The following is a 23,500-nucleotide window of genomic DNA, read 5'->3' on the forward strand; positions in this document are numbered from 1 at the left end:
ATTTTAATTGGAGACTTGTTGGGTTTTGTGATTTTACTAAAATATTATAGTAGATTTCTAAGATAGAACACAATATTTATTCTAACCAAGAGGAAATTACTTTGAATTTGACTGGAATCAAGAGATAAAGGCAAGAATAAAATTTTAGATGAGCAAAAGAGATTGTATAGAACATGTTTGAGACATCAGAAAACAAATAAATGGTATGGAAGGACCACCATGTTCTGTAACAGAGGTAATTTCAGTTTCACTCAGTTCTCTAACCCACAAATTTTAACATTGCAATAAAATAGTATTTAAATAAGAAGCTATAAAAATATCAAAACACTCATAATATTCAAATGTCATACATCAATACGTGGGAAATAATGTAAATAAATTAATACTGACTTTAAACTTTTACATACATATGTGAAACTATTTGGAGTGAAGTTGTATTTAAATATTTAGAATATATGTAAGAAGGGAAGAGGATAAATAATATAGTTATAACTTAAAATTAAAAAACTATTTAGAAAATATTTTATTTTATTAAAACTTTCAGAGGGGACTTAGAACTAATGAGGTTTCATCTTGAAAGCTTCCTTTGAAATCAATACAATTACTCAAAGACTAGTTAGCCTACCCATAGCTTGTAAAGACTTTTATACCGTCCTATAATGTTGGACTGATCTCATTATCTATGGAGTGTTTTAGTAGTTAGGTTTTGTTGTTTGTAAAGAATGTCAGCCTAGTGATTACAAGCCCATAATAGTGCCCTAAAGGCACACAAAAAGTACCAATTGAACAGGGAGTAAGAAGGTAGAATTCAGACTTCATTTTTTTTAAGTGACCAGTGTTAATAGTAAAACAAAAATAACTATTATAAAAAAATCCATAGGAGAATAAAGTAGTTGGAAGACAGCAATTTTCACTAGACAATTGTTCTAACACTTTATACGTATTTATAGAAATTTTCCAAGCTGAAAGTTCAAAATAAAGCTAATTGCTTGGAGAAGTGAAACTAAGAATGTTTGAAAAATAAAAATTAGACTTATTTTCACCTACATGTGTTGCTATTGCAAGACTTTTCTACAGGGTATATGATGGGATTACCTCATATGTACAATTCTACTTAGATTTTTATATTTAGATCTAGTATATTTGCATACATGTGTATACAAAGTGTTACATATATATTTTTTTATTGGAATGTACCATTTAAAAGGAAGGACTAGATGTACCTTAACATTATAAATTATGAACTGTAAACACAGAATGGGTCTCTGAGTTTCTATAATTTTTAAACAGTAAAGATTGAAGAACATATCATAGATAATAATGAGGCCAAATCAGTACATACATGAAGGGAGTATCTCAATCATGTTTCTAACAGTACAAATATTGTGAAAAAGATACACACATTTCATTAAAGGTGAAACCTGGTAAGGAATATCTGAGTTTTTAGCTTTTCTATTTCATTTTTTTTTCAATAGCAGGCAAAGAGATTAAATCTCTACCACTTTCTTAGTTGGAAAAAAAAAATCTGCGTTGTTTTCGTCAGTATTTTCTGAAAGGTAGAAAGGATATGCCCCTTAGCTAAATATTACTAACAGTTATTGTAGTAAGTTTTTTATGTATTAGAAGAAAAAGACTATGCCTCAGGAGTATTAACTCCTGTCAAATGCTAACAACTTCCCAGAGGAATTTTAATTTGATATAAATGAATTTTAGGTAGGTTTCAAAATTTAAGAAGAAGGCAGTTGACATATTTTGTGGGTAAAGTGGTCAGTTTATCTAGCTTGGTTTTACAAATAAACATACTATATTCTACAGAGAGAAAACAATTTGCATATAGTCACATAGGTAAGTACTTGTCCCCTTTGAAAAATTAATTCAAAGTTTTATGCCTTGTTCAACTCCTCTCTCTTTACCATTGTTAGATGTTGTTAAAGTGAATTTGTAACATTATTTCTTGAACTTCAAATATATTATTTATTGATAATATAATCACATGATTACAGTGTTTCTTGTTCCATTTCTGCAGTGTTTCCATGGTATGTTTTCACTATGATAATGCTAGCTTGAGACTTTCAGTTGAAGGTTTTTTCCCTATTTTCTTTTATCTTCACTTGCTTGTGACAACTTCCTGAGCCATCTTGTCCTCCTCTTATAGCCTTTCCATGCATTCTCTATACCCTGTCAGTTTTGTTTCCTAAACCATGGTTCTCTTGCAGTCTTCATTCTTCAAAACTTAATTTCAATATCCAAATCAAATTTACACTTAACAATTAAGGTTTTACTGCTCACTCCAGGTAAAGATGATAACCTTCATCAGGAAATTCTTACAGAATTTACTTCACTAATCTACTCCTTATTAATAGCATATCTCTGAGTGAATATTTTATTCCAAGAAATCAAGTAAGAGTTGTAACTTTGTTTCTGTGTCTTTCTAGATTATAATATTGTTGATGGTAGACACTGTGTTTGAAGATATTTATCTTCTTCATAGTCCATAGCACACAGACATTTTAACATAGCTGGTGATCAATAAGCATTTGTATAATAAATATTGAATCCAGAAGCAACTCTGACAGTGTGAGGCCCCCATGGTGTTCATATGCAAACTGTGGGGTATCAAGTATGTTAAAAGAGTTTTTCTCAATTCTTAAGGAAATTTATTTTTTTATAACTTAAAAATTACAAACTTTAACAAGGAGATTATCAAGATAAATAGCATTTCAGTCTTATTCACATAGATAAATGTCAATTAGAATTAAAAGAGTACCTTATACACTAAAGTCTTGTTTATAGAAGCTCAAAGATGATTCATATTCACACATGCAAAATACTACAATTGCTTGTCTGAAGTTTAGGAAATGCTCTGTTAAATGTAAAGGATGAACCAATACTATTTAGATATGACATCGGTAAAGTGTAAAGTAACTATGTCTAGTTTCTCAAAAGTTAATACTTTGTAATTTTAAGTGCTTGTCTCTATTCTTTTAATTAGTAAAGAATATGCATTTTATTTATCTTTAAATAGAGTGGTCCTTTTAAAGGATTAAGTCAGGGGATGAGCATAAAGGATTTAACAGACTTTCAAAACAGTAATCCTCTTTATTCCTACTCAGCCCCCACCCTCAGGAGTACAAGTAAGATCCTGTCCAGGATTCCTTTGCTCTGACCCTGCTTGATTTTCTTTATCTGCAGCTTGACTAACCCAGAGAGGATTACTAGAATAATTAATTGGTAAATGAATTTATTTTCTTAGAAACAATTCAGCCTAGTTTTGCTTATAGGACTTTCACCTTTTCAAATCTAATTTCAGCTTCATTAGACAAATTAGTCAAATGTGAGAAGTCTTATAATAAAATAATTCTTGTGCTTATCAATAATCAGTATATTTTATTGTATTAAATACATTTAGATTTAACATTTTTAGGTGGGCTTTGATTTCAAAGAGCATTCACTCAACTTGTAAAGCATGATGGTTGTTATATTCTACAATAATTTATGTGGATACTGCATAGCAAAAATAGATTTTTAAAATATGTTTCATGAAAATAAAATTGAAGATGATATAGTGATGATCTTCAGTAAATTTAAAATGTTCTTCCACATGGAAAATATTAATTATTTGCTAAGTATTTCTTGATGATTTTTACAAGGCAGCATTTGCCTTAGGTGTTAGGTATTATGTGATGATTAATAGTGAATAAAAAGCAAAATTTGTTCTTCGATAGCACTTTTTTCATTGGGACAAAACAGCAACCTACAGATTAGGAAAAGATCTTTACCAATCCTATAACTGATAGAGGGCTAATATCTAATATATATAAAGAACTCAAGAAGTTAGACTACAGAGAACCAAATAAACCTATTAAAAATGGGATACAGAGCTAAACAAAGATTTCTCAACTGAAGAATTGAATTGAATGGCTAAAAAAGCACCTAAAGAAATGTTCAACATTCTTAGTCATCAAGGAGATGCAAATCAAAACAACCCTGAGATTCCACCTCACACCAGTCAGAATGGCTAAGATCAAAAACTCGGGTGACAAAAGTTGCTGGCTAGAATGTGAAGAAAGAGGAAGAACTTCTCCACTGGATGTGGGATTCAACCTGGTACAACCACTCTGGAAATCAGTCTGGAGATTTCTCAGAAAATTAGAAATAGTTCTACCTGAGGACCCAGCTATACTTCTCTTGGACATATACCCAAAAGATGCCCCAACATATAACAAAGACACATGCTCCACTATGTTCATAGCAGCCTTATTTATAATATCCAGAATCTGGAAAGAACGCAGATGTCCCTCAGCAGAGTAATGGATACAAAAAGTGTTGTACATCTACACTATGGAGGACTACTCAGCTATTAAAAACAATGACTTCATGAAGTTTGCAGGCAAATGGATGGAACTAAAAAATATTATCCTGGGTGAGGTAATCCTGTCACAAATGAACACACAGTGTACTCACTGATAAGTGGACATTAGGCAAAAAGCTCGGAATACCCAAGATACAACTCATAAACTACATGAAGCTCAAGAAGAAGGAAGACCGAAGTGAGGATGCTTCAGTCCTACTTAGAAGGGGGAACAAAATAATCACAGAAGGTAGAAAGAAGGAGGGACTTGGGAGGGAGAGAGGAGGGGCAGGGGAAAAAGGGGACAGGATCAGATATGGGAGGAGTCTTGAAGATGTTCAGAGGGTCAAGAAATTGAACAGAAGTGTGTAGCAGAGGGGGATGGGAAACTGGGGGTAGCCACCATAAAGTCTCAGATGCCAGGAAAGCAAAAGGCTCCCAGGACCCAAAGAGATTGACATATAGAGACCATAATCAGAGGTTAGACAGGGCCCCTGGTTGAGGGATGGGGCCACCCATCCATCTCAAAGGCAAAATATGTTGAAAATTAAAAAAAAATAATTGTACATCATGAAGCATACATTTTAGTTATCAAGCTCAAAGCTATGCTTGGTGTTATACTCCTCATATAGACACTATAATGTTTAAAGCAGAGCAGTATTTTATTGTTTCAGTTTTATATCATATCATGACCTTAGAACGAATTAAAAGTTAATAAAGCAGCATTTGGATCTAATTACCAAAAGATATTATCGAAATGCTTTAAATCAGCTGCTACAGAACACATTGAGCTGTAAAGTGTATGAAGGAAGTTATGAACCAAAATTGAAGATACTCCCTTCTAATCTTCAAACAACAGTTATACAATAGCTAATGTGATCTCATCTCCAAAGAAAACTGTAAAAGGTTTTTAATATATATTTTCTATGAATTTGTCTCTTCTATCAATAACAATGGTTGGGATGGGTAGAAATTACTTTATTCTATTTATTTACTATAAATAAATAAATAGAATAAATTTTCTCAGTAAAAAATTTAATTGATATATTGCGTTAGAGGCACAAATGACAAGATTGGAAGACCTTAAGAAGCGGCCTAGTTAAGCAGTTCCACCAAAATATAAATTTGTTGTAAGTTAATAACTGTATCTACTTAAAATCATAAAGACCATTTTCATTGGAATTTAAATACATCCTTATTATTTTAATTCAATATTGTAATTTTTGTGACCATAATCAAAGTTCTTTTTAGTGTCTTAGTTTGCTTCTTGGATGGTGTGCTAAAATGCTAACCAAAACAACTCATGTGAAGAAATGGTCGGTATGATACAATGGTTAGAGTCTTCCATGGAAGGATACGAAAAGTAGTAACTAAGTACCGGAACCTTGATATAGGGAGTGAAAGAGCGATCACAGAGACACAACACTTACTGGTTTGCTAAGCTGGTGTTCACAGTGCTGCATATCCAAACACCAATTGCTAATGGATAGTACTCTATGCAGTGGGTTGGGCACTGTTTTGCCAATAAGAAATCAAATAAATATCCTGAAAACTTTCCCACAGGCAAATCTTATGAAAACAATTCACTAATTGAGATTCCTTTCCGCAGATGTGTATAAGTCTGTGAAATGTTGACAAAATCCAATTATGACTTATGGAATCTGTCTTCATCTGAACAACCTGCATTAAGTACACTTCTGTAAATGACAGTGGCAACTTCAAGGATCAAAGGGGTATTTTCCTTCATTACATGAGGACCATCGATCTTTTTCTACAATAGATAATCAATCTTGTACTTTTAAATGAATCCCCCATTAATAACATACACATACTGGAATTTCCAAAGCCTCTAAACTTCATAAGAGAAAATTGATTAGTATTTGGGTGTATCATACGTCAGAACTTAAAAATAATTTTCATACAACTCAAACTCAAATTTCTATTCGTACTAGAGGGACAGCATAAATTCTTTTGGAAGTCCTAGGATAAGATAATGTGATATTGTTGGGACCAACATAATGCTGCTTATTGTCTTTTTATTTCATTATTGACCAATTTTCTTCCATGCTAGAATATTGCCTGTTATCTTGTGTAGATAGCCACAGCTGCTGTGAGTTTAAGAGGGCAGCATTCCTATTATAATCAGAAGACCCTGATTTGTTTCAGTATCCTCTGATTTCTGGCTTTTGCAAATTTTCACTTCTTCTGTGATGGTCCAAGCCTTTGAGGGAAGTGCTATAGATGTCCCATTTGTGGCTGAGCATTATTCTAGTAACACTTAGTGTTTGCAGTTTAATCAGTTGTGAATTTCTGCATGAACCATTGCCCATTGCACAAAAGAACCTTCTCTGACCAGGTTTGAGAGGTATGGGTTTACATATTAAAATTTTAGAGGGAAGTTTGCTACTGTGTCTTTTTAGCAAAAGAGTAGTTGGTTTACCACTGGGGCTTTTGAACTCCCCAACCATGTTTTTTTTTTTTTTCCCAGATTGACAGTATCAGTCAAATGATTTTTTTCAGTGGTCTAAGTATTTGGTTTCAAGATGAGAATTTCATATCTATGAAAGTTCTTTTTTTTTAAGTAAAATTGTACATTTTATTTTCTTTTTTTTTTTTATTAACTTGAGTATTTCTTATATACATTTCGAGTGTTATTCCCTTTCCTGGTTTCCGGGCAAACATCCCCCTCCCCCCTCCCCTTCCTTAGGGGTGTTCCCCTCCCCATCCTCCCCCCATTGCCGCCCTCCCCCCATAGACTAGTTCACTGGGGGTTCAGTCTTAGCAGGACCCAGGGCTTCCCCTTCCACTGGTGCTCTTACTAGGATATTCATTGCTACCTATGGGGTCAGAGTCCAGGGTCAGTCCATGTACAGTCTTTAGGTAGTGGCTTAGTCCCTGGAAGCTCTGGTTGCTTGGCATTGTTGTACTTTTGGGGTCTCGAGCCCCTTCAAGCTCTTCCAGTTCTTTCTCTGATTCCTTCAATAGGGGACCTATTCTCAGTTCAGTGGTTTGCTGCTGGCATTCGCCTCTGTATTTGCTGTATTCTGGCTGTGTCTCTCAGGAGAGATCGAAAGTTCTATGAAACTTAATCCAGTTTAATTTTGATATTTTACTTCAATCAGTTGCTTTAATTTTGTTGAGCTTTAATTATATTCACAGCCCTGAAGCTGGAAGAATAAATGTACATAAATTTATTTGTCAATAAGATACATTGTAAAATGGTCTCAATTGCAATGAAAATATCCTGCTTATTATTATTACATTTTGCTCTAATCAAAAAGCTAAAATTGCATATACACTGTTGTAATGAAGTACAACAGTGGTGATGGTTAGAGATGATTCATTATTATTACTTCTATGAAATTTTAGGGACCTTTATTTTGAAAAGTTTTGAATGTATATATTATGTATCTGTAAAGGATTTTGTTTGGCCTAGGGGGTTTGTTCTTCTTTTCAGAGTTAAAAGTTCATGTAAACCCTGTTAATATTGAACTCATAGTAACTAACTCCCAATCTCCTTCTTTTTATTTCCATAACAAGAGACCACCATGCCCTTCCTGATAGAGGATTACAAAGACTATAATTTTACTAATATTTCTGCATGTGAATTTTAGGACTTTGTTCATGATTTTAATTTCATTGCCCAAATTTAGATATGTGAAAGTACAAGAAATCGAAAGTGCTGTAGAATAGGATGAATGGGGGGCTTTATCAAATACTCCCCCACATCTTTAAGAAATCTAGATGATTTTATTTTTATTGTGCATTATTCTATACTGAGATGGTGATATTAGTAGCATCATAAGGTTTAATCAGTGAAATGTTTTAGTATTTTTATTACTTTTAACATTTAGTAAATCTACAGTGAAATATTTGATATCACAATAAGAGACAATTAAAGTAAGGCATGATGGCACATGACTATTATCATAGCACTTGAGTAGTACAAACAGAAAGATCAAAAGTTACACTACATAGCATTATCCTAAATTTAAAATTCAGATTACAGAAGTCAACTATTTAGAATGGCAAGAGTAATAATGTGCCATTTATACCTCCGAGTTTTACATGTATTGATTCAATGATCCATGGCTTAAAAATATTTGGAAATGTTGTGCATCCATATTAGACATACCCACCTCTCCAGTTATTTTTTGTTAATAGCATGGCAGAATATCTCTTTTGGGGCATTCTTTTGTATTGTGTATTTTAAGTTATCCAGATATAATTTAATGCACACCACAGGGTACTTATGCATATTGTATACAAAGGGAAATGAAAATTTTAAAAGGGTTTATGCATTCACAGATTTTGATGTGTGGGTATTCTGGAATGAATCCCCTGTAGTTACTGAAGCATTGTTAGATATGTGATTTAATTTGTAGACCTTAAATATTTAGCACCAGTGCCAGTCTTATGCATTAGTTATAAAATATGTATTTTATATTGTGCAAGTAAGGAAATTTCAAATATTGTATATATTTAAAACATAGAAATTGCCACAATTTTTTTCAAAAATAAGTAATTTTATAATCTAGCTATATGGCTTCAGTGATAGAAAACTTAGTTTTGTACACAAAAGAAAAGCCCCCAAATCTAGTGATAGATTTCCAATCGGGCTATGGAAGTGTATAGTAATATTTATTTGATACTTAGTGTATTCTATTTAAAGGAATATCTTTTCAAAAAGTGTTTATTGAATGAACTGTAAAACATAATCAAATACTTCTCACAGTGAAGTGACAGAATAGAAAGACAGATATAAAGGGTTTTTTTCCTCCCATGTCTTCACCCTAGTGACCCTAGATATATGTTTGCATTTGTTGTTTATTTATACACCCTTTCACAGATCTTTGAAATAAGGAAACAGTTGCTAGAAAAAAACCAAACAATAAAAATTGAAATTTATTAAATAAGAAAGTCATTAGAAGAAAAAAATGAAAACACAAACACGGACTCTTTTTTATTTCTGAGATGTATTTTTATCACATATCTCCTTTCCATTTTTTACCTCCAAACCCGCCCACGTACCTGTTTCCTCCAGCATCCAAATTCATGGACCTTCTTTTCTCCAATTTTAATCACATTCAAATTGTGTAATTTATATACATATATATCTCCCAATATGACCTGGTGAATCCATGTAATGTTATTTGTATGTTTGTATGTATTTTTTTCAAGAATACATACAAGTTTGGTACTGAATAACAAACTGTGTGCTATACCTTAGGGTGTACCATCTCTCCCATTCCCAACTTGCCTCAGTGACCAAATCAGCTCAGTCAGTCAACCATTTTTCCAGGGCAGGAGTGAGGATTGAAAAGAAAAAAGACAGACAACATTTAACATGACCCCAGCCAGTTCTGGGGCTGAAGCAGATGTTTTATTTTCCAATCTGCTTTTATACTACTTTAATCACATGCAGAATAATAAAATCAGTTCTGGGTCAAGTAACCAGCAAGGCTCCTGTAAGCACCTTTCTAGGGGCTAGTCAGGATGACCAAGAGGAAAGGACTGCTGTACATGCTTCTGCTTAGCCTGTGCTGGGCTTTGCATTAACTCAAATGTAAATATTCTTAATCAAGGCCCATTTCCTGAGCCCAAGCCTAAAGCCAGATTCCTACCTTAGGCTTCTTTCTTTTGTCCTGATAAGGTCAAATTTCCTCCAAGTATCTAGAAATCAAGTGCCCAGAAGCAAAGCAAGTGGCCCCATAAGGCTCTCCACATCTCCCCCTTATCTATTTCATAAACATTTCATAAACATAACTATCTTGGGTCATTCTGACAAGAATGCCTTACCTACCCGTCATGGAATGTGCATTATCAAAAGCAATGCCATTCTGTCTTAAGCTGGTAAGTCTCTGTGCAATATCTTACCTGTTCTTGGCTTGCCAACCTGTTAACTCAATAACTCTGTATGGGGGTCCATTTATAGTTTCAAGCAATGAATTATAGTGGTCAACATGTTGCTGTTGTTAAAGGCAGGCTTTATCACAATGAGCAGGAATAAAAGTATTCCTAGGACAAGAAGGGCTAGCATGATCAAGCTATATATACTATTCTTTATATATATATATACTATTCTTGATAGATTTTAAGTATGCTGTATAGATTACTTTCTTTGATATAAAAGTTCGAACGCTGAGATTCTTATAGTCCCGATAGTCTTGTCTATCAGTTTACATTTTCTTCCTTATTAAAGGGTTAGGAAACATGGTGAATTGACATGTCACTGGAAAGTATGTCTATTTTGTTAGTAAAACACAATATATAAGTTTTACTGATTTCTGCATGTTTAATTTCATCTGTGTGAATGTATATATGATTGTGTATGTATGTATATACATGTATGTGCATGAATGTCACCCTTGTGTGGATGATATAAAAGAGTTCAGTCTTACTCCAGAAATAATTATATAGACAGTGATATGATTAATGGCTCCATGTTTAGGAAATAAGTAAAATGTTGATATTGGCTTACTTTCATCTTCTTGTTGGCCATATAAAAATAAGAAATATTGTAAGTCTCCCCCCAAACCCCAGAAAAGTGTTGGAATACCTAATGGGATTGGAAAGAAAGCTTTTTAGAGCAAGGGAAAGGATATTACATTGTTGAACCTTTTTTTTTTCCTTATTCTTTTTGAATTGTTACGACCCGAGGCCATTTTCTTTAGCAGAAACCTGTAACTTGAGTTCCTTGCCTTCAAATAATAGAAGAAAGCCCTAAACCGTGTGGCATGTTCACATTATACACAGTGGGAAATAGACCAGAAACATAACATTTCCATATATTTAAAGCACTATCTAGAAGTAATTCAGGCTTTCCTATCTTCTTTGTGGTCTTCCCTTCTTTTGTTTTATTGTGGGTAAACTATCTAAAATTTCTGCACAATTTAAGAGATATTTTTGTGAAATATAATAAAGCCTTGAATAACTGGAAGCAAACTAACTAAAATTCTTAATTAACCAGTTTTATTTATTTATTTTTTGCTACACTCTCCTTTTAGAAGGAAGAGGCAAATGACAAGAAAACAAGCTGTTAACAGGTATTTATGTATTTATTTTTTAAAATCAACTCCTTGGGAATGTCCTGGAGCCTTTACAGATTCAGCCCAATTTCCATAACTTTGTTCTCTATATTATACTTATGAAGAGAGGAAAGGGAAACCATTAAAAATCTCAGCATCAAACTTATAATTTTGTTTAATCTTTAGTGATAAGGAAACGTGAAATCTGGATGGCAAATTAGAACTGACCTGTCCATATGAAGTTTCTGGTTGAGATTTCTATGATTTTACTATTTCCTATTAGTGATCATTTATATTTATTAATTTGGATTGGATCATGGGATCACACAAAAGAGTGATAGCTTACAGACAAAGTAAGAAATGTCCTTCCTAGGACTGAAAGTAGAAGTTAGACAAAAACCACAAGTGGATGGAGATTGAGTGAGGGTCAGTGCCCTAAATGTTAAAATAAAACACTTGTGTAAAATACTATGAAGGTAATTGAAGTGCCTACCTACATTTTGACTATGGAATTCTTAGGAAGGTATACTCACTTTTGCAGGGCAATACAGGTTATTAATTGCGATACATCAATATTACAAGATAACCTGAATTATTCTATTAGGTATGGGAATATGTTTATATGATTAACAGTTCTTAAGTACTTGAAATTCCACTCTGATAAGAAATTTAAAGACATTTAATTGACAAGGTTTATCTGAAATTTCCTAAAACAGCTATGACAGTTTCATTTAGGATGAAATCATCTATAGTATGTTATTCTGAATCTCCTGTGTTTTGGGGTTCAGTGTAGAAAGAGTACCAATGACAAAGTATGTTTTAATATTGTCCGGCAGTATTGTCTAATCTATACTTCCTTGTGCACTTTTCAAGTAAGCTCCCTTTTTTAGATGACATTTCCCTCCTTTCTTGTCCCCATGTTTTCTATATGTATTTTATAAGAAAAGGTATCACAGGACTTCGAGGGAGATGTAGAAGGCATTGTGTAATGTGAAGTATATTTTCAATATAGAAAATGAAAATCACTTTGATTATGTTTCTAATATGTGGAATTGTTCCTGTAATAACAATTAGTTTTCAATGCCATGCACATGAAATAACATCAGCATGACCTGAAGCAGTATGTGTACCTCCTTAAGATCTAAACTTTGTTTTTGACCATGACACCCATGCAGAATAGACTAGCACCAACTAGACTTTAAAAATGAATAATTTCAACTGAAAGAATGGATTGAGTTTTGCATTTAGGTTTGTTTCTTGAAGGTTCTGAATATATATTACCGGGATAGAACTTAGGCATGAAAATTACTTTCTTATTTTTCCAGTAAAGTGGCATGCAAATGATTCCCAAATCTCTTAATTAAATTAATGATGGTTTATAACTATATCAACTTATTTCTGGAATAGCAATGTATCTGATTTTTGGATGTTTTTGATTAAATTTTTCATTTACTACAATCTGAGAAATATCTTGAATTGATTTTTGAATGTGTACGTGTTGATTCAGCCACATTAACTATAGAGAAATGATTAGTTTCATAAACTAAAACGATTATGAATTAAGGATCAAAATATGAATGAAAGGCTAAGAAATATAGAATAGTGAGGAGTAGAGTGACCTAGAAAAGACACAATTTTACTAATGACAGTAGATAATATTTACCCCACCCAGCAAATTGATACCATATAAGACTACATATAGGTTTTTATTGTTAAGGTATTAGTTCTTAAGAGAGGGTAGGTGTCTAAAATTTTATGTGACAGTCTTCCACTTTTAAAAGTTGCTTGCAAATTCAAATTAAAAAAGAGAAAAGTGTAGGATGTTGCCCATGGATTTTGCTAGCTGTTCTCTAATTGTAAATCCTCAATTATTTCACTTAACAAAGAAATAATAGTTTTACACTACGTCCTACTAGTGATAATAGAAAATTTATGGAAATAAGTGGAGTGCTTGTCATATTTTCAACGTGGTGGCTATGTACTTCATGATATTTTCACTTTATAAAAGTGGTCAATATAGTTTTTCTTCAACTAGCTTGAAAATTAAAATAAAATTATCATTTTCTCACTTTCATGTTAATTGATCAAATGTACTTTTGGTTCAGTAATACTATGTCCAAAAGAGAATATTTAAGCATTGTTCTGTCACCTAATATAATCGAAGTTTCTATTTGAAGCCCACTTGTTTTTCTTTAATGGGAAGAAACACATGTGCATAACATATGCTGTTTTATTGAAAATTGGCTTGCCTTTAAATAAATTCAAAATCCCATCTAGTAAAGTAGCTTTGTTTTTACAAATAGTTGAAAAAGAAATAAAAGAAATTTAAGTAGGTAACACAACAAAACTCATGATTTAAACTCGTGCTTAGCATTGAAAGATAAAAACAAAAATCAGTCCTCCGGGATTTTATTGGATGACAACTGATTTCTGTGAGGCTTTGCTTGTTTGTCTGTCCTGCCCTAGACCTTAGCATATGATCCCACTGTGTGCTAGTGCTTTTGAGATCATATGTTTCTTTCATCACTGGTCATCCAAACTCATATTTGTTTTAAAAGGAAACAATCAAATTGCATTCTTTCTAAAAAAACAAGATTAAGAAAAAAAATCAAAGTACCTTACTGATATTACCAGCACTTATGATCTGCACCATAAATCCCCAGTCAAGATATTAAATTAATATTATCACTTCTCATGGGTACTCTACAAAGCAGAAAGAGGAATAGAATGTGCAATTTTAAGTCATCAGTGCATGAGATAACATTACTTTGATGATAGATATGAAGATTTAATACAGTCACATATGGAAGATAAACACTTTTTACATGTATAGGATCAACCTATAGCATATGTGCAAACAATGCTTATTTGTGTTTGTATAAAACATTTGATAGAGATTACACATAAATTATTGTGTGATAGGAATTCAATATAGTTAAAAATATCAGCTAGTTAACCAAATAAAATTGTCAACTGTTTTATAGATTTGACATAAATGAGATAATTCAAAACAAAATTTTGATAAGTAACGGATTCTTTTATCATATAAAATAATAATATTTAGCACTTATCCATTGATCTAATGTGATTTTCTTTGTGTTAGTTTATCAGTCCATCTTACAAGGCTGGAAAGTAGGTGATATTAAAATCTTTATTTTTTAGTGATTATGCTAAGGCCCAGAGAAGTATATATAACTTATCTGAAAACATACCGCCCATATTTTTCAGGACCAGTATGTAAATGGTTTTAATTTTTAAGTAAATATGGTTTTGACCTACATTTTATAACCTATGAATTTTGAAATTAGTCTAATTACAACATTCTATCTTCATATATATCTATGTGACTATACATATATGCTCATATTTGTTACCCACACAAAATGTTATTTCTGTTTAGAAATCAGTTTTTGTGATTTTAGTTTAATTGTGTAGAATTAAGAAGAATAATTATAATATAATTCAAATAGAGCAGGAAAAATGAGAAATACTAATTGAGACCTCAAATTTTGGAAAAACTCCATCTATTAAGCTGTAAAGATATAACGATCAAAAATTTTTTATATAGTTCATCAGAATCAAAGTTGTCCTAAAGTTTATATGTGTTACTGCTTTTAATTTAAAATGATTATTGGTATTTATGCATATAGAATATTCTGTGAATAGTGGGAGAAATGTGAAATAAGACGTCAGTGTTATAAGGGTAAGTGGTACTATACCATCTTGAGACTATGTTCAGGTTTTATCACTCTAAAACGTTATGTTACAAATGCTTAAATAGATGAAATGCCAACTATTATTCTGTATGACTGTGTCTGCTTTCTTGCATGTTTACATTTGGAGAAGAAATTACTCAAATATTTTTTTTCTGGCAGTGATTATAAGAGAATTCAGGTTGACTGCTCAGTAAATTAATTCACTGTTTCTTTTTAGATAAGGTGGTAATTGGATTTTGCATTCTGGAAAGACTTGATTAGGATGATCTGGATCTTTACCCTAAGAATTAGTGCAGAACTATCAAGGTTTCCTATATTCAGTGTCCTAAGAAATCCATTTGAAAGTGTCTAATATGGTAAGAGGCCAAACTGGAAAAGGGAAACAGTTAAAATTGATTTTATTTAATTTACCAGGGTTGCAAATGCCTCAAATATCCACAACCAGTAGCTATTCTTTCACAAATATATCCTCTTGTAGAACAAAGTACCTATTATTTTAAATTACCTCATTGTCTTAAATTGTGGCAAGAATCCCAGTGAATTTTTTGAGGGTTTTTGTTTATTTTTGGATTAATTGTGACCTAATTGAAGAGTTCAGATTTAAGAATGTTCACCATTATTTTTGCTAACCAGTACCCAGTTTTCAGTTAAAATCAATTCTAACAACTACGATTTTGTTTATTATACCATTTGCACTAATTTAGTGTAAAGAATCTTTGCCAGTTGAGTCTAAGACCTGCTTTTCCTCAGCTTTTCTTTACACTACACGGCAGTTTAAACAAATTATACAACTTTTAAATTAACCAGTGTACCAATCACTGAAAATGTGACATATTTCAACACTGTGAGGTGAGAGTCAAACACATAGGTCAGACAATATTCAATATTTCATTTGTTAAACAGACAGTTCATTAATAGGCTGAAAAGACAATTAAAAATATCTATGTCCTTTCATTCTTTAATTGAAAAATATTACACTTGCTTGTATTTGTTATAAAAGCAGAAACCCAGAAAGTGTAAAATTTGTTTTTCGTATTTATCAAGCACCTTTCCAAAAGCAGTACAACATGAGATACTGTTTTCTTATTTACAAAGCCAATTGCAATCATTACATGGCATTCACATTTGTGAGTCTAAAATTAACAAACAACGTTTATTCTTTTTTACCACAAAACTTCCAAATCGTGTGCACGTCCATCTTTTTAACAGTAGCTTCAAAAATATTTTTTTTGCTATAGACAGTGTTTATACAATAACACTTTAATATTAGTACAGAAAATATTGGACTTCTTTTCTTTTTTAAAAACTTAGTCTGAGCCTTGAACAAGTCATTTACAAGTTGTTTCCTTGGGATTACCTAAGTTCTTGTCCACTCTGACCTTGTAATTTTGCTCACAGTTGGAAATGTAATGCAGAGTGACTAAGATAATGTTGTTTACACAGACTTTAAGTGGAGTGACATTATAGTCAAGCAAGTGTCACATCACCCAAAGTGAAGGAAGACTTAATTACCATAATCCTGTGAATACTAAAATTTCTTTGCCATGTGTAGCATAATAATGTAATGTTGTGCATGTTATATTTAATAATGTGAAGGGAAAAGGCACATTAGGCCACAGACTGTGATTCTTTAAAAGTGAACAGAGTGGAATTATAGAAAGACAGTAGAATTTTGAAGTAGGATGCTTGTTCTAATATTCAGGTGAAGTTTTTCTTTCTTTCAAACCTGGAATAGTTGCCTAGTGATACGAAAATGAAAGGACTGCTAAAGTATCCATAAATCTAGATACCAGTGAGGGGTGAATTTCCTGGAGGGTACAGGGTAGTGTTAACTAAATGACTAAGACAGGATAAAGAGGAAAGGCTGATAACCACCTATTATTGTGCAATGGGGAACATATCATTAATTTACAAAGAGAGTGGTGACATTTTCTAAAATTGTATAGCCCTATTCTTAAAAGTTTGTCAGTGTAACTAATTAGTTGCTAAAATGGAGTTGATTCTAAGACTCAGTATGAATGCATTTTGAAAGGCAGGGCATTGTCCATAAATTGGTATGGTGTGTAATACATCTTGATGAATGGTGTGAAATAGTGTTAAGAAATGGGGCCATTATGCCAAAATGGCCGTCCATTGGTTTTTAGTCCTTGAAGGAATTATGTTCCATGGCAACGTGCTCTAAAGTCCCGCAGATAAACATGGAGTGCCCCAAACTTGTCCTGTTTTCTGTCTTTGATAACACTCAGTTTTAAATACAAAGGACTTAATTCTCTGTAATCTTTTTCAGTGAATTGGGACTATAAAATATGCCATTACTATAGATTATTACTTGCAGTTAATTGTTCTTGACTAATTTATTGTTTGCAATAAGGAATGTATAAAACTAATTAGCAGTGAAATGTAAAAGTAAGATTTAAAGGTCTTAGAAAACTGATATATTACAAATATATCTCTCAATCAAAATACATTTATGCTACTGATGTATTTTTATTAATTCATCATACTAGATCAGCTAATATGTACTATGAATTAGAATCTTTAAAAAGTACATGTAAATGCATAAATGCAAATATCATACTGAATCATGTGAATATTAGTCCTGTTTTCTATTTGGGAGAGTTTGAAAAGCCCCTGAAACTTACTATAAAATATGGCAATATACTGTATATAAACATATGGTTATTGTTTGACTTTTATCTAGATATTTTCATTTTATTTGGGATGCCTTTTACTTAGGTTTAGCTAAACAGTGTGTCACTGTAGTGAAACAGTGGGCAAAAGATCTGAATTTTCATGAGGCTATAAAAACAATTTAACTTAAATTGCAATGTTTGTTTTATTAACAATTTTTACAAGTTCCCAGTCAGTTGCGTATTGATTTCTTTAACATGATACTTAAATAGCTAATAAGTAATTAATACAATAACATTTTCATCATGGACTACCTGTTGATAAAGCATATAGTATTCACAAAGCATTATTATAGCACATATGGTGGTGCTCATCCATAATGTCGTCACTCAAGATGCTGAGACAGGAGGATTGTAGCAAGTTCTAATTCAGGATGCTATATAAAGTGAGTATTAGACCATCCTCCACTACATGATAAGACCCTGCCATAGACAAGCAACAAATAAACAAGCCCTCAATTTATTATTTGAAGCGATGTAAGAAATTTTATTAAAATGATCCACTTAAAATATTTTTACAACTTTAAAATTTTAGCAACACTAAAAGCAAACTGTTAGTTAATTTGGGATTCTCAATTTTGTCACTTCAAAAAGTTTCTCAGCATAATTTTGAGGACAGCAATTAATACAGGGATTAAATCTCTTTGATAAAGTGAGCTTGCCAGATCTCTCTCTCTCTCTCTCTCTCTCTCTCTCTCTCTCTCTCTCTCTCTCTCGTCTATTATAAAGCTGTAATTCCAGCTTGTTTTTGTTTAAATTAAATGTGATAGTTATACATTTAGAGAGAACTTTCATTGATATCCCCCAGTTTCATAATTCTCATTTCCTTTGCAAATACCTTAGAATTAATGAATCAATTTATGACAATATTGTTAACTTATGCTTCTAGCGTATTCAAACTCCCTCATCGTTTCCCTAGTGCCCTATTCTGTTCTAAGACATAGGTGACCATATTACATTTAGGTAACATGTCTGTCTTCTTACACTTCCTTTGGTTGCAACTAATTTCCCTTTTTAATGAACTTGACAGTTTTGCATAGTTTTGGTAAAATACCCTTGATTTCCCACATCAGGGATTCCTTGATGCTTTTGTTTTGTTTTGTCTGTCTGTCTTTAGGCAGGGTTTCTCTGTAACAGGACTGACTGTCCTGCACCTTGCTTTGTAGACCTAGCTGGCCTTGAACCCACATAGATCTGCTTGCCTCTGCCTCTTAATTGCTGGGATTAAAGGCATGGGCTACCACAGCTGGACAATTTTTCTTGTAATTGACCTGGGGTTATGTGTTTTTATGGAGGAAGAACATAGCAGTAAAATTCAGTCTTTATCATATTATCGTACTACTCTTGAGATTGACCTTGATCTCCTTGCTTGTCCCCGCCAGCGGGGACCCAGTTATTCAGGGTCCCGAAGGGGCGCTACCCTTGGGCCTAAATGGGGGGCCAGAGAAGAAGGAGACCAAGCAAGATTCTGTTGTCAAGGTCTCGTTTATTGGGGTGAAAGTTACAGCTTTTAAGGCTTTCAGGTAGGGGGAGTGTCCTTCGTGAAACACAGAGGAGGGGGAGGTGCGGATATAGGTAGTGATAGCTGGAGGCAAAAAGGTCAGCCAGTAGAAGATGAGGTCAGGCGGTGGAGACACTGGGTGTTGATTCAGGAGGTAACAGGTATCTGCTAAGGGAGCTGAGGCATCCCTTGAATGTTATCTTCCTGTGCCGTAAATTCATGGGAGAGGCTTTCATTCAACAATCTTAAGACTTAAGGCAGTCATCTTAGGGGTGAGTCTCTGTGGCCAAACAGCCCAGAGTCACCTAGTCACTTTGAACCATGCAGTCAAAAAGCGGCTAGGCCCAAATCCAACATGGCTCCCTGCACTTGCTCAATAAGTATTTGTCTGGTTTCCTCACTTCAAAGACACTTGTTTCTTAAACTAGATTTTCCTGTCTATAATCATCAGTTTTTCCAAAAATATGGTTTGATAAATTACTTCTCAATCCCAAGCAAGTATAAAAGATGTCTAAGAAAAAGGGTAAGGGGAATGGTGTCGGTTCCACTGCCCTCATGGTATCCAGCAGCAAGGTAGACTTTTAAGGATGCACACACTGTTACTCATCATATAAAATGCACTGCAGTAATGTGTGCCATAATCTGCTACACATGACCTGTTAGCAATTTACTCTCCTAAACTGATCCGAATAAACTACATTATTATCTTTTCATGAGCTGTTATAGATGAGTTATTTTTCTCCTTTGGAGAAGATTCTGGAAGTCAAGTGAAAGTGAAAAATAGGGAATTTGTTAAAAAAAAATACATGTTTCTCTACTGTAGTTTTTTGTAAGTTTTGCAAATTTTTCAGTCCATATTAAGATTGAACATGTTTCCAAACTTCCTAGAAATGCTAGGTGAATGTCTGAAATCTGAGATACCCATCCTCCTTTGGAATTTGGGAAAACATTGCTGCCAATTCTAGGCTTTAGGGTTTGTGAGACAGTGCTCAAGATCAGTTTCGGAGTCTTTTTTTTTAAACATGTAGTAATAATGATGCATAATGTGGTCCATATGTTAATTCATGAACTCTAAAATTCAGAAAGCATGTATGAGTTAAACAAAACTTTATGTGGAATAACGTTGCCCTGATTATTTCTAAAAGGAGTTGATCAGAAATTTTCTGATGTCAGTTCAATCATTTTTATAGTGTTGCTTTTATTTAAACTATGAAATAGTAAGGAATTCTCTTAGCCTTTTCCTGTTCAAAATAAAGTGTGGGTCTCAGAATATTGGATATAGTACTACCTGAGGACCCATCTATACCCCTCCTGAGAATTTAATAATTGTAAAATATATGTAGTGGATGGGAAAAGGAGGAAGGTTTAACATTAGATTATGTGTATTATGACTGAATACCTGTAGGTTTACTATTTTTCTCCCAGAAACCACTACTTTCTCTCAAATCCCTGACTGTTTATTCAGAATTATCATTTGTGATTTTATTGTATTAGATATTTAAGCTTTTGTTCAAATATACATGATTGTTATTTAATTGAAATGGATAGGTGCTATGAGAATACTCTCATGTTTTTGCTGAAAATAAAACTAATTTTCGATGTAGAATTTAATCAATTTCTTTTGAGTGAACAATTGCATTGAACTTTAAACAGACCTTTCAACTTTAATCTATAAATTACATTTAAGAATCTTTTCTTGCATAAATATACTGAATTTACCAAACTTTAACCAATAAATTCCAGCATTGCAAAAATAATTAGTGAAATTAAGTTAAAAGTGTTGTAAACAAATAAAGTTATTACTCCTTCTGTACCAAAGTACAAATGTGGGAGGATATTTTAAGTGATAAATTAAGCATGAACTGCCTGCATCTGTAAGCTGAACATGTTAGCAAATGGCTTGTGTTTGTAATTAGTATTTATGGCCACAGGAGAGTGCCTCTATTAAAAAGAGTGACAGGAAATTGATCAGTTTAGGTTGCCATAGCAACCAAAAATAGTTCCATTGCTTGTGTTAGGCTTAATCTCTCATGTTATATATCTATGCTTAGAAATATTTTATTAACTGAAAAAATAAACTATTCAAGAATGCAAAAGAGCTTAGGCTACTGAAATGACTAACAAAGTCCAGATGAATACTTGACTACTTAATAACAAACTTAAGTGTTCTATGGTTGTCATGACATTTCTTTTACAAAGAAAATGATGTCTTCCAAAAAAGTCTTAAAACTCGATGAAAATGCAAATCTCTTTATGAGAGTATGTGGTTGTCACAATTATAATGAGAGACAATAATTGATGATTTATGAGATGATACCATGGCAACAAAGTCTTTCATCATTGGCACCCCTTGGTTACTCTTTTTATTAGTTGCTTGTGAGTGCCTCCAAAAAGTTTTCACCATGACATACAAGAAGATCTAGTCAAAGCTGAATCTTTTAGATCTAATTTACAACGTGGAGGAGGTGTTGACAATCTGAGAATCAACAACACAAAAACTGACAGTGCCTTATTAAGAAAAACTACAATAAATTAGTAAACATGTTTAATAGCTGAAAATGGACAGACTTGACTCTGTTACTTAACCTTTCAAGCATGTCTTTACTGCCTTGCCTAAATTTGGAGAGCAAGCTGTTAGCCTTTTAAAGTTATTATCTTTCATAATAGATGTGAGGAGAGGACTCTTACTTTGAATTCATAGGAAATTACTTTTTAAATCTTTAATATTTTTATTAATCTGGAAGAAATGTATTACTGAATGTTTTAGAACGGCTTTAGTATTTTGGTAAATCAAGAAATAATTTGTCTCTTTTAGAGGTGATTATTCATCAATATAAATCTGCATTATTCTGCCCCAGATTACTTATATTGGAAAACTGAGAACTTTCCACATTAATTTTAATGCTAGTTCATAAAAATGATATCTTATAATATTTTTATTTAGGATAATTCCTGGATTATTTTTCTACTTCTGTAATTGAAAGAAAACATTAGCCAAGGATTTTAAGTCCCTTCCAGTGAAATATGACAAAGATTAATAAATAGTTATAGAATTAGCAACAATTGAAGATAATATAATACACCAAGGTGTCAGACTTAAAGCCAAGAATATAATGGAATTATACATATAAAATTAAATAAAGGTTTGTGTATGTGATTTTCATAAATGTGTAAAACATTTTCATACCTTATTGCTTTTATATGTTAAGAGTTTTACAGGATAAAATTCTGGAATACACATATCCTTCAGAAATTTATAGAAGCCAATAGTACAAAATAGAATTTTTGGTTAGTGTTTTTATTTATATACTTATTGCAAAGGCTGTGAAAGCCTACTCAGCTTGAGATGTCCTGATTCTGTTATGTTTGTGATTTTTATTCCCAATTAAAATGTAAGAAAATGGAGTTTACCATCCAGTTTTCTTTTTTTCTTCCATTTCTTTCAGTGAATATTTTATTTATTGACATTTCAAATGTTATCCCCTTTCCAAGTTACCCCTCTGGAACTCCCTATCCTATTCCCCCATACCCCTGCTTCTATCAGGGTGCTCCCACACTCACCCACCCACTTCCTTCCACCTCCCTGCTCTGGCATTCCCCTACACTGGGGCATTGAGCCTTGACAGGACCAAGGGCCTCACCTCCCATTGATGTCCAACAAGACTCCATGAGTACTCTTTGGGTGGTGTTTTAGTCCATGAGATCTCTGGGGGTACTGGTTGGTTGATATTGATTGTTCTTTTCTTCCTATAGGGTTGCAAACCCCTTCAGCTCCTTCAGTCCTTTCTCTTACTACTCTACTGGGAACCCCATTCTTAGTCCAGTGGTTGGCTGCCCTCATCCAACTTTATTTTGTAGAACTCTGGCAGAGCCTCTCAGGAGGCAGCTATATCAGGCTCCTGTCAGCATTCCCTTCTTGGCATCCACAATATTGTATGGGCTTGGTAACTGTATGTGGGATGGATCCCCAGGTGGGGCAGCCTCTGCTCAACATTTTGTCTCCATATTTCCTCCTATGAGTATTTTTTCCCCTTCTAAAAAGGACTGAAGCATCTACACTTTGATCTTCTTTCTTCTTGAGCTTCATGTGGTCTGTGAATTATATCTTGGGTAATCTGAGCTTTTGGGCTAATACCCACTTATCAGTGAGTACATACCATATATGTTCTTTTGTGATTGGGTTTCCTCACTCAGGATGATATTTTCTAGTTCCA

At 33.1% G+C, this 23,500-nt stretch overlaps 1 protein-coding gene across 47 annotated transcripts in view; it reads left to right on the forward strand.

Moving 5' to 3' along the window:
* Window positions 1-23,500, forward strand: part of Dach2 (dachshund family transcription factor 2) — a 563,517-nt gene that overhangs the window by 150,687 nt on the left and 389,330 nt on the right. For 14 of the 47 annotated variants that reach the window (XM_087599378.1, XM_087599379.1, NM_001432892.1 and 11 more), the window contains 1 exon segment: window positions 11,359-11,397. In XM_087599378.1, the coding sequence (XP_087455504.1) occupies window positions 11,359-11,397 (39 nt within the window). 47 annotated transcript variants of the gene reach the window in all.

The sequence above is a fragment of the Rattus norvegicus genome, chromosome X (assembly GCF_021556685.1).
Source record: "Rattus norvegicus strain SHRSP/BbbUtx chromosome X, alternate assembly SHRSP_T2T, whole genome shotgun sequence".
In the NCBI taxonomy this organism is placed as follows: domain Eukaryota; kingdom Metazoa; phylum Chordata; class Mammalia; order Rodentia; family Muridae; genus Rattus; species Rattus norvegicus.